The sequence below is a fragment of the Anolis carolinensis genome, chromosome 2, assembly GCF_035594765.1.
Source record: "Anolis carolinensis isolate JA03-04 chromosome 2, rAnoCar3.1.pri, whole genome shotgun sequence".
NCBI classification, from domain to species: Eukaryota; Metazoa; Chordata; class Lepidosauria; order Squamata; family Dactyloidae; genus Anolis; species Anolis carolinensis.
The window spans coordinates 239,558,137-239,575,479 of NC_085842.1; the positions used below are offsets into that span (position 1 = coordinate 239,558,137).

At 38.2% G+C, this 17,343-nt stretch overlaps 1 protein-coding gene across 46 annotated transcripts in view; it reads left to right on the forward strand.

Moving 5' to 3' along the window:
• The window catches only part of ptprd (protein tyrosine phosphatase receptor type D), a 1,517,053-nt gene extending 1,502,545 nt beyond the window's left edge, over positions 1–14,508 (forward strand). For all 46 annotated transcript variants that reach the window (XM_062974169.1, XM_062974170.1, XM_062974173.1 and 43 more), the window contains 3 exons: positions 5,483–5,637; positions 9,079–9,214; positions 10,346–14,508. In XM_062974169.1, the coding sequence (XP_062830239.1) occupies positions 5,483–5,637; positions 9,079–9,214; positions 10,346–10,414 (360 nt within the window). In that variant the 3' untranslated portion in view covers positions 10,415–14,508. The remainder of the gene's footprint in view (positions 1–5,482; positions 5,638–9,078; positions 9,215–10,345) is intronic.
• The last annotated feature ends 2,835 nt before the right edge of the window (positions 14,509–17,343 follow it).

The following is a 17,343-nucleotide window of genomic DNA, read 5'->3' on the forward strand; positions in this document are numbered from 1 at the left end:
CCAATAATGTGCTGCACTTTAACATTTTATGTATAAGTTGTTGTGATGGTAGACACCACAAGAGTATATGCTGTTGCAATGGAGAACATCATCTGTATGAATATGAAGGAGAACTCACAGCATAACAAAGAAACACAAACTGGGATGCGATTGGGCAAATAGAAAGAGGCTGAGCTTGATATAGCCTGTAGTCACCCTTTACTTCTTCCAGTGAATAAATACTTGCCATTTGTTCTGGGGTGAAATGCAAAGTACTGCACTCTTGCAGTGAGAACAATATCTAATTCCCACTCTTCATCCCAGATCATACTGCCATGGACCGTGCAATGTGTATCTGTGCCCTCCTACCCCCACACTTTGGACCTTGAACTATGCATGCTGCACCCATCATTATAGAGCGTTTTAGTACAGGATGATAGATATCAGCTCAAATTCACTATGTAATAGCAGCTTCACAACATCCATATTCAGCAAGGAGCCACTGTAATGTTACCACAAAGGGTAGCCAACAAAGTGACTTCCACATTTGAACCAATACATTGTAGAATGTAGTGTGACTGGGCCATTAGCTAGGGTGTGCTGATGTCCATCAGAAGGGTCTGATGCGCCTTAAGATACTCTTCCTGGTGGCCTGATATTAAATCATAGAGTTGGAGTTATTTTGAAAACATTACCCATGCAGTTCCAAAACTGACGTTGCAGTCATAAGGACTTGTAAATTTTCTTTTCAAATAAAATTCTGAAAGCTGAGATTTGTCACAGTAATGAATTCTGTACAGTCTATGTTATTGATTTGTGCTTTTGCCATACAGTCCAACAAGCCCCCCCCCCCCCCCCCGGCCAATCCACAGGGTATGTGTTCCAAGACCCTGTATGGTTACTTGAAACCATGAATAATAGCAAATTCTATATTTTGACTATCATTGCTGTGTAAGCAAGCTATAAAGTCACATTGGAGAACCTAGAGATGCCCACAAACACTCCACAGGGGAATGTTTTTGAGAACGTGGGTAAGTGTAATCATGGATATTGAATCCGTGAATAAAGGTGTCATGGTGTAAGATATGCAACAACTCACAGAATAAAGACTTGCACTGATCTACAGGATTAGGATTCCCTTTTTACAACATAGACAAAGAAGAATAAACACAACATTGTCAACAAAGTTACCACTTCTTATTTGCACACATATTGAAAAAGTAGCCAAGGTAGTCAGTATTTTCCCCCCTTCCAGATATGAAAGGATATAGTAATTTGTTGGTGAAAGTGGCTCCACATAATGTTGGTCTCACCCTATTGGGCTCACAGCATCCTGTGAATTATGGTGGATAACAGATACTCCACAAAATAGCTTCCCACATTCTACTTTACACTTATATCCCCTGTAAATTGTCAGGGTCAACAAGAAGGAGCAGTTGTACGTTGCACTCCCATAGTAATGGTGCCTGTCAAAAGCACTTCCATGCTGTGCATAATCTCTTCAAAAGACATTTGATTTTATCTGCAGCGACAGGCAAGATAAAAATCCAGATGGTCATCCAGTTCACAGTGCTAAGCAGAGAGTAGAATCGGTTAACTGTTTCGCTCAGCACTGCTGCTGCTAAAAGGTGTGTGTGTGCGTGCAGTGAAAATTACAGTATTTCTTTGCTGCTTCGCTTTCCTAATGGTGACATGGTTTTGCAGCTAAAAGAGTCAGGTGGTGCTAAGCCCCTTCATAGCTGATGAGTACCAGGTCCAAATTTGTTAATATAATCTTGGCATTCCTTTGGCAATTGCTGTAAGTGATCATTTCATTAAATTACAGGACTGACAGGTCTTCATGCCAGGAGTGTGAGAGCAGAATAGATTTCCAGGCAGCTTTTGTGCTAGCTCTCTGCCACCACATTGCCTTTGTAGTGTCAACCTTAAAGGCCACATAAGTTATGAAAGCAGGATTGAACTGTATTTTATAGACTTTTATTCTGACCTTTCATGCTGCACTGTGCTAGACCGTCTCCAAAAGATGGTGAGTGCTGTGTCATTAACCTGAAATACTAGGGCAGGAGCAGATACCGTTGATCTTTTGGTTGACAAAAATGAGTGCACCCAAACTCCAAACATTTCTACTGACACAGTTTTGTCGTAACTTGCTGGCAGGGTGGGTTTTAACAATTGGTCAGCCTCGGGTAAATTGTTGTCATTTAAGTAAAAGGCAGTTGTAATGAGGCCAAAATGCTCCTTGGTTCAAGATCATCTCAGAAGACTGCTACAAAATTAATAAAGGCTCCTGTGTCTTTTCCCAATTATACGCATGACCATAGCACTTAACCATAAAGTGCTTTAATCAGGCAAAGGGGAAGTTGCTGTCATTTACAATATTTGAAGTGAGCAAGATGAGTTGTAGGTTGTTAACAGGGCAAATCCAAACCTATAATTTTTCATTGGGCTTTGCTGATTGCGCAGGTTGTAAACACATGCCATTCCTCTATAGACACAATTACTGAATGGTGTGCCTGGAGAATTTCAAGGGTAATGCAGATGTAGCAGTGGAATAATATGAACTGAATTATCTCTCTTTTTTTACTTCGCTATTTTAAGTATCCTGTATCCACCCTCCCTCATGTAAAGGCAATGCTGAATGCTTTGGTGAAGGAATAATTATTTTTTCCTTGCCTCCAGCTTTCAAGCTGCTTTATCGGAATTCCCATAATCATTCAAGTTATTCATTGGTTTCATTCTGCAGAAAGTGCCATTTTAAAAGATTGGCATCTGGCAATAACATTTTCTCCTCCTCCTTTCCTGTACAATGCCTCAGTTATTGCTTACAGGCATGGTGACATGGCATCTGCTGTTTCTCTTACCATCACAAGAAACGAGATGCCTTTGAAAGTCTGAGGTATCCAGAAGGCATGAAGGTTAACAGCAATAGCTCAATTTGTGTCACTTCTATTAAATGTCACCATTTACACAGATTGACAATGTATGAAAATGAGCAAGCACAGCAGTTGCAATCAAAACCTTTGGTTTTGTGTTGTGTTGCATTCTGCACACACTCATATCAGACAAGGCATTGAACACAAAAGACACCATTTAAATTTCTCATTGAGGCTTGCAGTAGTGTTATGCCAGATTCAAGAAGCCTGATACTTTGCTGCTGTCGCAAGACCACTACCTTTTCTGTGCTAATTGCAGAATTCATCAGGGACTGGATTCCTCCATTCTAATATATAAAAGGGGATTTACTGTATACTCATGTATAAGTCTGGAAATTTTAATCCAAAAAATGACACAAAAAACTTATCCATGGATTACTGTAAGTGTTTTACTTAACTCTGAACAAAAAAAGGAACCTCCCCCTCTCTGAGTAGAGGGGTGAAAGATGAGAGCATAATCTGTTTCAGGAGAACCTAAAAGAAGCACTGATCTCCTCTACTCTCTCCGTCATGGCATTTTTATGTCTGGGTTAATGGCCAGGAGTAGCTGCTCCCCTGCGATAGTACTGTAGCTTTCTTGTCTCTATGGAATGATCCTTGACATATCTACAAGTCATGCAAAATTCATAATTTTGGGCTCAAAACCTGTCCTCAACTTATATATGAGGTTGAGTATATCCTGTATGCTTTTTCTTTTGGGGTAGTGACAGATCTGATAGACACCAAAAAGCAAGTCAAGTCCTATGAATGGATATCAAATGATAAACGTAAGGGCAATTAGCCAGACAGGTGCCTATGTCACAAAAGATAAAGGTTTGTAAAGAGACCATTAGCCTATTACAAGTGTGAAATGCCTTCAGGCAACCATGCAGTAAAACATTTGTAAATTGGAAGTAGAGTTTTTGCAATTATCTGTTTCACAAAGTTAACTAGAATCATGTAAGATCGCTTTTTTCAGGTGTCTGTTATTCTGCAACACTAAACTGAAAGTATCTCAGAAATTTCCTCAAAGATATCATATAAAACATAGTGGAGTCTTGCACTAATTGTTCATTTTGCCATGTGTGGACTCTGGGATCTTGGTTTTACCTAGCTGTTGTTTCCATTTCCCATGCAGATGTGTTAAAGGGGCAACTGCTGCACCCAAGTCGACAGTTCGTGAACTATTCCAGTTAGAGGAGAAAGACTCTTGGGGGAAATTGCAAGTTCGTAAGGTGGATTTCCTAAGGAACATGATCAGATATTTGAAAGGCCATAAGGATCTTGAAATAGCCACCAGTCAAGCCAGATATGTCTAATGGATAGAAAGAAGATTTGGATTAAGTTGCCAAGCCAATGTCTTCCACAAACATGTAACCTCCAGGGCAATGGGACACTTAACTAGCTCATAGTTTCCTTGTCCTTAGAGTCTGTTTTTCCAAGATCTAAATGTCAGGCAACATCCTCTCTAGCACAGGCAGTAATTTGAGCATCAGTGTGGTTAATGAAATTGCACTCTTATGTCAATGCGGTTTTCCTAACTGCAAAACAAGGAGGAAACACAAGCTTCATCTGCATTGCAGTTGGAAGTGCTGTGGTAAATGCCATATAGTAGTTTCTGCTATAACATATCTTTGTACAATGCGAATAAAGTGGTCAATTAATAGAGGAATGCTATTTGCACTATGCAAACATTTAATTGGCTGTAACATGATTCCCATCTTGAACATTCAAAAGTGCACTTCTCCACATTTGAGCTGTTAACAGACAATCCCTTCATCATAGTTGCTCAGGTCATCAGCCATGTGAGTTTGAGAAGGTTTTCAGAAGTGTTTTGTAACTTTAGCTATGTGGAGTAAGGTTATAACAAGCAGAGAGAAACTTGAGGACCAAAACCCAACCTACTTGCCTCTCAACTGCTTCCAGTTCCAATACCAACAGGCACCAAGAAAGAAGAGTTCTATAAACTAATCTCCTCTCTGTACACCACTTTCTTTCTATTTCATGCCCGCATCTCCCATGAAATCCTGCTCCTCTTTTATCTTGACCCACTCCAGTTGTCTACCACTACTACACTCATTTTGTCAAGGCCATACAGCTGAAAAGTTACCTCTTAGGAATTTTGCCTCCACCCCATCTTCTTTTTCCTCCTGCCCTTTTTTCATTCCAATGTGCCCTCCCAAATGCTAACTCATACAATGTGGAGGTATGCTACAGACAGAGAAATATTAATATTTTTATAAAACAAATAGGCAAAAATACTCTTGAGACTCAGCCAATTTTATTTGTATTTTCAGCAGATTAAAATTTGTTGTAAGTTAAATAAATAGATGAGATATAGGTAATGTTTTTGAGATCTACATATAACTTTGTATTTTCCAATAAGTTCTGTTATTTTTAGAGCACAGATAACTATAATGCAAACTTGAGAACGCAGCTACTGCATTATAGCCAAACTAACCATGTTGTCTGTTTTGCTCATTGAATAATATTTTTACTTGCAAATTCACCCATTGTCTTCCCCTCCACACACAGAACTTATTTTCTGCCTTAGTAAAGTTTATGTCTGATGTGTCCCTCTTCCATTAAAGGATGGCCAGTCCAGAACAGTAAGGCAGTTCCAGTTCACTGACTGGCCTGAACAAGGAGTGCCAAAGTCGGGAGAAGGGTTCATTGACTTCATAGGCCAAGTTCATAAAACAAAGGAGCAGTTCGGACAGGATGGGCCAATCTCAGTTCACTGTAGGTAAGTAAAAAACAAACAAAAAACCGAGCTGCAATTTGTCTTTGATTCCAAACCTAAATAATGATAACCACTGAATGCCAAAAGAATGGCATATGAACTAACAGAAAATTCAAGTAATAAGGGGAGATTCCTGTATTGCTAAACATACCACTATAATACAGGAATCCTCTTTTTAAATTTCATATCAAAAATGAACTGAAAACCAGCATGGGTGGTTAGGACTAGCACTCTGGAAGATCAAAATTGAAATCCCATTCAGCCTTGGAATCCCACTGAGTGGTCTTAGGAGAATTTTTACCCTAAGAAAGAGAAAAAAACCCTCTAATAAATCTTTTCAAGAAAACTTTAGGATAGTGTTGTATTAAATTAGAGTCAAATTTCAGGCATATAACAACAACAAATGAACTAAGTTATGACTTTATGCAACCCATTATTTGCACAGCCCACATCATTTATCTACACTCTGAGGACAGTGATGATCAGGATTACTAGTGGGCAGTTTAAACAAGACACTAGGTTTCTGGCAGACCAGTTTCTGATTGCAAGAGAATCATATGGTGATCTCTTTGTATGATGCATTTGTACAGTACCATGCACCCCATTTGATGTAATAGCTTACTAGCATACACAAGCTATACATGTAGATTCAGAGGTGTGGGTGACCCTAAAAGTCCTTTATACGAGATACTGGTCCAGTGCTTGTGGCTTCCATGTTGGTAGAGTTGGGAATCCAAATCAGAATTTTGTCCAAATTTTTAAAAGGCCATCCAAAGGACTGTTACAGTGTGACACACAACCCTCCCTCTCATATTGGTGTGACTAGCATCTAGGCATTTTCTAGATCCTCCAGCATGAATCTGTGGTATAGGACAGTGAAACTGCATTCTGAAACTGCATTATATGGCAGTGTAGATGGTACCTCACTGTAGGAGCTGTTCGATTATAGAACACACTGGGTTATTGTCTGTTTTCCAGGCTATATGGCCATGTTCCTGAATTATGTCCTGACGTTTCACCCACATCTCTATGGCAGGCATCTTCAGAGGTTGTGTGTGGCCATAACAGTCCGGAAAACACACAACAACTCTGTGATTCTGGCCATGAAAGCCTTGGACAGCATATAAAACACACTACTTTAAAAACAGGTAGCTTCTCCTTTAGAGAAGACATTTCAATAGAGGCTGAACAGCCATCTGTCAGAAATGTTGGATCTGCATTGAGGGGGGTTGAACTAGGTGACCTCCCACATCCCTTCCAACCCCATGTTTTTCATTTGTTCAGATCTACTAGAGAGTATTCATATTCCAGCATTTGTTGGATAATACCTGGATGAGAAACAAAGGGATTTAAAAAATACTTTCCCCTTTTATTTTTATTTTCCATACAACAATTTTAGAATATTAAATTCACTAGCGAAGAGCTAAAAACGTCTTCCATTTTATCTTATTTAATACATTGCTTTCTAAATCCCATTATGGATTACAAAACTAATTTCACAAAAGTGTGCTCAGTATAATGCATGGAATTTTGTGTTTTATATAATGAAAAAACTCAGTTCCTGCAGTTATTAGGATCTCTTCTATAGACAAAACTAATCTATCCACTGCATTACTGTGGTGTTCAGGCTTCATGGAAGCCACATCAAAACCAGTGGAAGAATTTGGTGAGAAATCACTATACAAGTATCGGCTTTCTCAATGTGCCCTGAGCAATTACTATACTCCCTCTTGAATGTGAGTTAGGCAGCCAGCTTATTTGCCTTTTACCATTTGTCAGAAGCATGTAGACTAGAGATCAGTGTGTACACACAGGAAGTTGGCTCATTGGGCCTTTGGATAAAGAGCATGCTCCACTCCATCCCATCTTGGCTGCATCATAGATGGTGGCCGTACTTTAGAGTTCCCAACATTGTTGGGAGTCATAACAGAACAAGCAGAATTATCTAACAGCTTAAATTTGAAGGGTTGTGAATAATAGAGATAATTTTTTAAGCAAGATGGCAAGCGAGATTACACAGAGAAATGTGGCCAATCCTTCCTTCTTCTATTGATCTTATTTTAGAGACAAGTTAGCTAAGTCTGAAGCAATAGAGCAGGATGTCAAAAAGTGTGGGCTGAGGGCAGCACATGGATCAACACCCCACTTTTGTGGGAGGACGTATTACTCAAAATACTCATTGCACTTTCTGGAAAGTATGCAGACAAATTTGCTGCTTTTTTTATCCACTCCAGACTGTGTTGTTTGGCAGCTTGGCCTATCCATATTTTTCTTCAAAACTAACCCATTTGTGGATTAATTTGGTTTGATTTTCTTGTGTTATACAGTTTGTTCCATTGTGTCCTGCATTATTTAGAAAACAAGGGATTTCTCATTTTTTTCTCATCACACCCCCCTTTTCTAGTTTCAAATATTATTCATAGTTGTCTTTTAAAGTAAGAAAGTCTAGCACAATGCTTAGTTGAAAACTGTCAACATTTGAAGGAAAAGCTTTTAAGATTTTTTTTGCAGTTAGAAAGAAACTAAACTATAGCAAACCATCCCCTTTCTTCTGTAAAGCCAACACAAGACATTTTGATGATTTTCAAGTTTTTTCTAAATTTGAAAGTACAGTTATTTATGTTTATAACTACGTACTAAGAAAAAGGAGAAGATAGCATCTTTATCTCTCAATTTTTCCCCAGTTGGAATTTGGGAATAGCCGAAAACGAGAAAGTACATTTACCGGGTTGTTTCATTTTTGTATACCTATAACCAGAGAGAGAAAAGACCAGGAAGTTGGGCATCCGCAGCACTTCCCATGTACTTTTCTACTCTGTGTGCACTTGCTCCAGGGATGGCACCTCACTCGCAGGCCACCAGCTCTCCTTCTTTTGCTCTCCTAAGGCCTGTTGGGCTCAATCCCACATGGAAAGGTTAAGAATGAAAGAGGGAGGGAGACCTCCATCCATTCCAGCAGCCCAAGGATCAATATTCCTATGCCTCCTTGCTCTCTCTCCCCAGTCTGCCTTCCAAACCTGACTCCTCTCTAGTTTCTCCTGAAACACTGAAAGAAAGGGTAAAATACCTTGGCTAAACAAGTCTCCACAGCCTCAGCTGAGCCTCCCCTTGTACTTTTGGCTCTCTGGCTACCTTCTTCCCCTCCCACCTGTCTCCTCTCACCAGTTTTCCTTGAGTAAAGCATGATCAAGCTCCAACAGCATACATTGTAATGGTGCCCTGAAGCCATGCTCAGTTGCTCTCACTGTCCTGTACTTGCTATGTGAGTGTCTGTACATCTTCCCCAACATAATACATATATTATTTGGTAATCTGAAGCATCAAAACTATTTCAAGGATATATTTAAGAAATAAAAGAACTGCTGTTGTAATGGTTCAGTTTGTGATTTACCTGTTGTAGCAAAAATTAATTTCCAAAACTGTCTTTCTTTTTTAATGCAACAGTGCGGGTGTTGGAAGGACTGGAGTGTTCATAACTCTGAGTATTGTATTGGAAAGAATGAGATACGAAGGTGTGGTAGATATCTTCCAGACCGTCAAAATGTTAAGAACACAACGGCCGGCCATGGTACAAACAGAGGTGAGTAAAGTAGCAATTCATGTAAATAGGTGGCTGCAAAGGAAGAGACTAATGACAAATAGCTCTGTGTGTATGTTTGTTTACAGTTCTTCAGGTGACAATCCTGCCAAATAATTACATTACAGATTTTAAGTCCTATGTGGAGTCTTTAAGAAATACCCATCACTTTATTCTTGTAGACTAAAATGGCATTTTCTAATGCAGTAGACAGATGCTGGATCTACAGTGCCATATGGTTAGTATAGACCAGCGGTTCTCAACATTCCTAATGTTGCAACCCCTTAAAGCAGTTCCTCATGTTGTGGTGACCCCCAACCATAAAATTATTTTCATTGCTACTTCATAACGGTAATTTTGCTGCTGTTATGAATCATAATGTAAATATCTGATAAGCAGGATGTATTTTGAATTTGAATGCTGGTGGGGTTGGGGGGTTGTCATTTGGGAGTTGTAGTTGTTGGGATTTATAGATTAACCTATAATCAAAGAGCATTTTGAACTCCATCAATGATTGAATTGAATCAAACTTGGCACACGGAGCTTCCATGACCAACAGAAAATACTGGAAGGGTTTGTTGGACATTGATCTTGAGTTCTGGAGTTGTAGTTCACCTACATCCAGAGAGCACTGTGGACTCAAACAATGATGGATCTGGGCCAAACATGTCACGAATACTCAATATGCCCAAATTTGAACACTGGTGGAGTTTTGGGAAAATAGACTATTTTTTTTTTGACTGTATATGGATTTTTTTTTGACCTTGACATTTGAGAGTTGTAGTTGCTGGGATTTATAGTTCACCTACAAGGGGGTTCCTAAGACCATCAGAAATATGTGTTTTCTGATGGTCTTTTGCAATCCCTCTGACACCCCCCTCACAACCCCCCAGGGGTCACGACCCCCAGAAACACTGGTGTAGACCCATACGATGCAATTCAGTGCAGTTCAAACTGCATAATGTGAGTCTACACTGATGATATAATGCAAATTCAAACTTTGTTATCTGGCAGTGCAGATCCAGCCTTAATCAGTATTAAGAAATTAGCTGCCTTAAACACATATTGAGCCCATAACTGGAGAAGAGCATGCAGACATATTTTAACCTCTAGTTCTTTCTTTCTCTTTTCAAGGATCAATACCAGTTCTGCTACCGAGCCGCACTAGAATACCTGGGCAGCTTTGATCACTATGCAACGTAAAACAAACCCTGTCCCATCCTGGATTTTTAACTGTGGGCCCTTTAAGATCCAGAGAGCCTCTTCTGAGCCATACAGTGTGCTTGAGAAGTACTTTATAACTCCTAACTAAAGACCAATTAGTGGGAAATATTAAAAGGAAAAAAACCTATTCCAGGTGGACCAACAATTAACAGTTCAATAAACCTTACCAGAACATAATAAAAGAATCTTGACTGGTTGAGGCATCTGAAGGAGTTCATATTAAAGACACCTCAAAGGATTCAATTTCAGTTGAAATGAAAGGGAAGAAGAAATTTCTGCAAAGAACCATTCTCTTGTTCCAGGATTGCATGATGGTGAACAGTGCCGATTTTGAAGAGTACTGCAGTTCAGCGCAAGATGCCTGCCGAAAGGGCCAGAACCTGGTTTTTCTAAAAGAAAATGGATTCTTTGCTTCAACATCTCCCCTTCCTACCATGTTGCTCATGAATAACTCTTGGGGGGCGGGAGGGGAAAGGGCGAATGTTTCAAAAAAAAAAGTCCTTGATTTAGTTTTTTAGTATTGTAAAGATACTGCTGACCTGTGCTTCATTTTTAACTGTGTAAACTTTTTTCCTTTTTTTTAAACAAAGATTTATCATTCAATGAAGTGAATTAAAAAAAGTTGCATAACTGTTCATTTTTTTGTTTCAGAATTGTAGATTTTTTTATGCTGTAGAACTGTTACCTGTAATATCTTGCTGTAGAAATGTTAAATAATTTTGAAAATTTGCACATTTTTGTGCAGCCCTATATTTATCTCCAGGACCACATTCTCATTTAGGAATTTCTTTTACATTTTAATTTTGTAATGAAATATAACTCAGTTAATCTGCATACCGATGTTTTAGTTTTGTTTTTCTTTTGGAATCAACAGGGAAGCGCAAAGTATAAAGCTGCTACTAACATACACACACACACATCTTTCTCTTTCTATCTATAAATATATGTATATCTCTCTGTCTCTCTATCCATCTACAATAATATGCGTAGATAGATAGACAGAAATGCACATAAGTATAAATGTATATATTATGTATACACATGTATCAGTTCTTCCATGACTTGGATTTATTGAAGCAGTAGGGGGGGGGGGGGGGAATCCAAAATGCTACATTCAGTCTGTACAATATTTCTGAACATCTTTGCATTTCAAAAATTTGTGTTTGAGGGTTTTTGCTTCTTCTTTTCTTTTCTTTAAAAAAATTTTTACAGAGGAAATGAGGAATGCACATCAGTGATACTTGAAATTCAGTCCTACAGAAAAAAGGGACAACAATTTGTGTACACACACATCACAAACATGCATACACACACAAACACTTATAATTTTAAAGCTTCCAGTGAAGTTTGGTATTTGTAACACCTTAGTGCAATAATGAACCATACTTAATATAGGAAGTGTGCATGTGGGAAAGGTCAGTGCATATCCCCTTAGGAGGGGAGAATGTTGTAATATAATAGTTGTCAAAATGTTTTAACATGTATCCGTATACTTGTCTATAGTACACAATAGGACCTTTGCATTGATGATGTATAATGGGGCAAAGCCAAACTCATGTTGCTCTGTTAATCAGAAATATTTCATGATAAACAGCATTCATTAGAGATGCTGGGTTTTTTATTTTTTTGCATTTAGAGTGCCTTATATTTGATGCCTATTTTGATAGCATTTCTTCTAATTTTGTTTTGCCTGTATGTGCATTGGTTGGATCCATATTTCTCTGTTTACTCTCCTCGCTCCCTGCCCAACCTTCAATTAAAGCATTATCTTTTCAGCACTTGTACAAAGAGGTCTTTAACAATATGCATTCCTGGTGTTTCACTGAGTTCAGCGTAAAGAAATGTTGATCCAAAGCCGTTGGGTAGTCAGGGGCCCTTTATCCGACCACAGTATCCAGCAGCAGGAAAAGCTCCTCCAAGTATGTTGTTCCTTCCAAACTGGCATTCATATCCATTGCATTGCCATGATAAAAAGATGAGAGAATTCTCCTAACAGTTGTAGGAGTAGCAACTAGAATGCCTTATGATTCACCCACTTGCACATTAATTTCTTTGGAGGCCAAATCATGGTCATTTTACTCAAACAAGGAGGCCTCCTGAAATGAACTAGGTCAGGCAAGTAGACAAAGGCATTCATTTATATTAGATAAGATTTTTTTCTTCTTATGGGCAGCACAAGACATTCTCTGAGATGTTATAGTAGAAGCCATTTGCTCTTACCTTGGTCTGGGTTAAGCCTGGTACCACGTTAGAACACAAATATTGAAGGGACACTTTTAGATGTGGTTTAAAAGGATATAGTTGTTTTATCTTGACTTGGATTTCTTTTTCCCATGTTTTCCATCACAATCTGAAAAAAATATATAGTAAAAGACCAAACACTAGAAAGCATTCTATTAGAGCACTTTTATATAGAAAAAAAAATAAAAGCTCAAAAATGGAAAAAAATTAAACGTATATATGTAATATAACTAAAAAGTATTATAGAAGGCTACCTCAGAATGAGATTCTCTAATTTACATCCGAATCAGACATGAATGTGCACTGTATGTTTCATATTTAATTTGTTTCTGTTGAAAAAAAAAACACTTAGAAGTGCCAGATTAAACAGCGATCTCATGCTTTTAGCCAAAAGTACAGCTGACAGGTGAAAAATAACATGCAACATTTTTAGAAGCATAGAGGGTAGGCATGTCTGCATGAGAACTTCCATGTTCTTGGTTTTCGAACTTAAGCACACAATTGGAGGCATACAAAGCAATACCCTGCCGGGAGGCACCATTTTAAATGGGATTTGTTTTGTCCTTGCTCTGTGCGGTAACTGGAGTATACCAGCAGCCATTGACGTCTGTGCACAGCCACTGTGTGGTTTGGAAAATCAGGTTGCCCACAGCAGAGCTCCAAAGAAAAATCCTTGCAGACATGTTGTGAGAACTGGAAGGCCCATCTCTCATTAGAGCAATTAACAAGCCAGGCCTTCCTTTCTTCAAAAATCATTAGATTTTTTACAGGGAAAGTATTTGGTAAACCACTAGTGAGGGTTAAGCGTGTGTCACAAGACAAAATAAAGTAATAACCACACATTTCCCCATCAAAACTGCTGTTCAGACATTGCTTCTATTCGAATCATTGATGTGCATTCCATTTCTGTCACTTTGCTGTGCAGTGATCTCTCTTTGTCTTCTTTATTCTTTATTCTTTTTTAATTAGTGGGTTTCATTATCTTCCATTTAACGAGCTCAGAATTTCCTTTCATCAGCATAATCAGTACGGTGCTATTATTTACCTATGTATGTGTAGTTATGTATAATTTTGTAATTAGTTAACAATGGAGAAATACGCAAAATATATAAAAATTATTTGTACAGAACTTTTATTTTAGCTCTTTTTTACAAAAAAAAAATGGTTTGCATGGTTACATGTTGGTGAGGATGGCTGGGGAAAGGGAGGGATTCCTCTAGGGAGATTTGCACTTTCTATACCTTTGTACTATGCACTGCCCTATTGATTCTACACCCAATAGTATTATTACTTGAACCCATCTGTAAGAATACTGCTTATGAAAATCCACTTGTGTGTATGTAAATAACACAAAACATATTAAAAAGGGGGGAGAGTTTGCAGGGTCAACAACAAAATGCAGGTTCCCCTCCCTTTTTTTCCTTTCCCCCCCTTTACAATTTTAATCTCTCTCTCTTTTTTATTTTTGAGTGCCCTGATACTCCAACAGAATATCCCAGGGCTGCTGGTCCCGTCATCCATCTTGTTACGTGGCTTTGCCATTCAAGCTTGGAGTGTCTTTACAAAGATAATACGAGTTGTGTTCTTTGCTCTCGTTTTGGATGCCTAGACTGAAAAAATGAAAAAAAAAACCTTGTAAAATGGCTTGTTAAAAATACAATTACCTCTAATTAGTAGTACGCGTAAATGTTTTACAGAATGAAAGGCGTGCTTTTTATTTTCTTACTTCGTTACATTGGTGGCGAAAGAAAGTCTGTATGAAAATCAGTTCTTTGCTGACACAAGTTCCATTTGTTACAAATGAATTCTAATAAAAATGTCAGTGTTATGCAGCCCTGATTGTCTTTTCTTCAGCCTTACTTTCTGGATTTTTAAAAATTGCTCATTACAATCTTTCAACCTCCCCATGTCCAATTTGTCCATTCACACATGAAGCAAGCAGTTCAGAGGAGAAGCAGCAATATTTTGAAGTAGCATTTTGAAGTATTCTTTATACTCAAATTTATGGCAGAGTGATGGAGTGTTACAGTGCTGGATTAGGCGAGTCTAGAGCAGACTGGCCTTGGATACTGGCGAGCTCTTCAGATGCTTCACCCCTGAGCATGGGCAGAATTCAGATGGTCGAATCAGGCTGAAACTGAGTGCCATTGGATTGTCACCTTTACCTAGCTTGTCATTTACCTTAACACAGCAGCTGACTACAGCAGCAAAGGCACTTACCCAACCAAGGGGGAGGACTAGGATGATCGTGAGAATGACATGGCCCCTTTTCTGTGCGCTGCCAAAATTTGGGACTGCACCCTTGATTTCAGATTTTTATAACCATATAATCTGAAACACAATAAAATGTCCTGCAGAGCATTTCTTTACACTGCAGTGGCGTGCCTTCATAGCAGGCATTTAATGGCCCTTGAGCTCCCTTCCAATACTGTGATTTGATGAACTGCTATAGAATGGCAATATTTTGTTCCTTGATTAGATACATCTATAAAGAAATACGTCTGCTGTCAACACTGCCCAAAGTATCTGCAAAACTCTAGAGCAGGGGTCCCCAAACTTTTTAAGCAGAGGGCCAGTCCACAATCTTTCAGAGTGTTGAGGGGCCAAATTATCATTTGAAAAAAAATACAAACAAATTCCTATGCATACTGCACATGTCTTATTTGTAGTGCAACAACAACAAAAGAAACAAAAGAACAATAAAATATTTAAAAATGAAAACAATTTTAACCAACATAAACCTATTAGGATTTCAATGGAAAGTGTGGGCCTGCTACTGGTCAATGAGATAGTCAAGCTAATTAGGATTGCTGTTGTTGTGTGCCTTCAAGTCATGTCAGACTTTGGCCGAGCCTAAGTCTAAAATTATTTATTTACTGCATTTATTTACTACATTTATATCCCACCCTTCTCTCCCTGAAGGGGACTCAGAGCAACGGTATGTACATACAATATATTATATTATTAGCATAAAACAATATCAGCATTATATATTACTATATTGAACTATACCACTATACTATTATATAATATGTAATATATAACATATAATTAATATTATTATATGGCATTACTATTAGTATTATATTGTATAACATAAGATTATTATCAATATTATATGTATATACAATATATTATATTATAAAACTGAGGGCGGGGGCCAAGTAAATGACCTTGGAGGGCCGCATCCGGCCCCCGGGCCTTAGTTTGGGGACCCCTGCTCTAGAGCATTCTGCGAGTTTCCTTGGCAATTCACTCCAGCTTGTCCTACATTAAGAACCACAAGCCCATGGACATCATGTGAACATCCAGGAGAGGCTTCTACAAGTTCACATGATGCTTTGGGGCTTGTGTAGACAAATCCTATGTAAGCACTGCCCCAGACCACCTAAAGAGCAAGGAGCCAGATCAGGCAAAGGAGAAACTTTCAGCAAGAAGGATGACATTTCCAACTACAGTAGCTCTAATCTGTTAAGGCAATTGGAAGCAGGACCCACAACTGCTTTTTGCAGGCTCACTTAGTGAAGGGACCTTTACCTAATCCAGTTCCTGCCTTGTAAAATGGGTTGCATAGATCCAGGCCAGGAGAAGTACTTAGTTACACATATGCGACTATAGAACTTATTTATTTGTTTGTTTATTTATTTATTGCAACATTTATATCCTGCCCTTCTCACCCAACAGGGGACTCAGGGCAGCTTACTATAAAACACATATATAAAAATACAAAATACAGTGCAAATCAATTAAAATTAGTTACTAATTATTCACAACAACAGTCATAAAATACAATAATAAATAAGCAGATGAGTGCATGTAGAACTTTGATGAATGTATTTTAAATGAATTGGCTTTTTAAAAGCTTCAGGTAATTTTGAATTCTATCAATCCTTTTTTCTCACAAATGTTTATTTTACAGTAAATATTGGCTAAACCCTACCAGTTTTATACCCCTCTCCCCTTGGGGGGTTGTGGCTGAGCTGCGTCCAGTCACTATTTCACTACTGAACAAAACTCAAAAACTCTGGAGTTACTAGATAACTCTCTGTAAAATGTCATAAAAATAGATTTGCTGGCATACACATGTCCCCATATACCATAAAATTCCAAATGATTCCAGCCATTTTGTTTAAAATAAACTGCATAAATCTACACCAACCTTAGATGCCAGATCTGAGAGTGGTTTAAATGCTGTAGGTTATTTTGAGCTGCAGAGTTGGCTGAAGCACAAGATTTGAAAGATGTTGAAAATATAAGGAAACATTAAAAGGTAGTGAACTGATAAATGTTATGTTTTTCAGAAGACATGTTCAAGAAATCAAGTGTTCCTGTTCTTGGAATTAGAGTTATGTTGATAAATGGAAAAATATGTATTGCCTCACTATTGTAATGTCACTTCTTTCAGAAGGAATGGAAATACTTGCCTGGACTTATAAATAATGAATAATGTGCTGATAAATAACGAACAATAGGGAAACATATATTTCAGATGTAGACAGAAGCCAAAGTTACCAATACCAATGTTCATGCTTAATCTTCGCCCTATACAGGCATTAATCTGCCCTAGAGGGCATTGGGATAAGTGTCAAATAAGCATTGTTTTTAAATTTTGTCTGATAAATATATATTTGCTTCTCATTCTGCTTCACAGTATTTCATTTCATGTT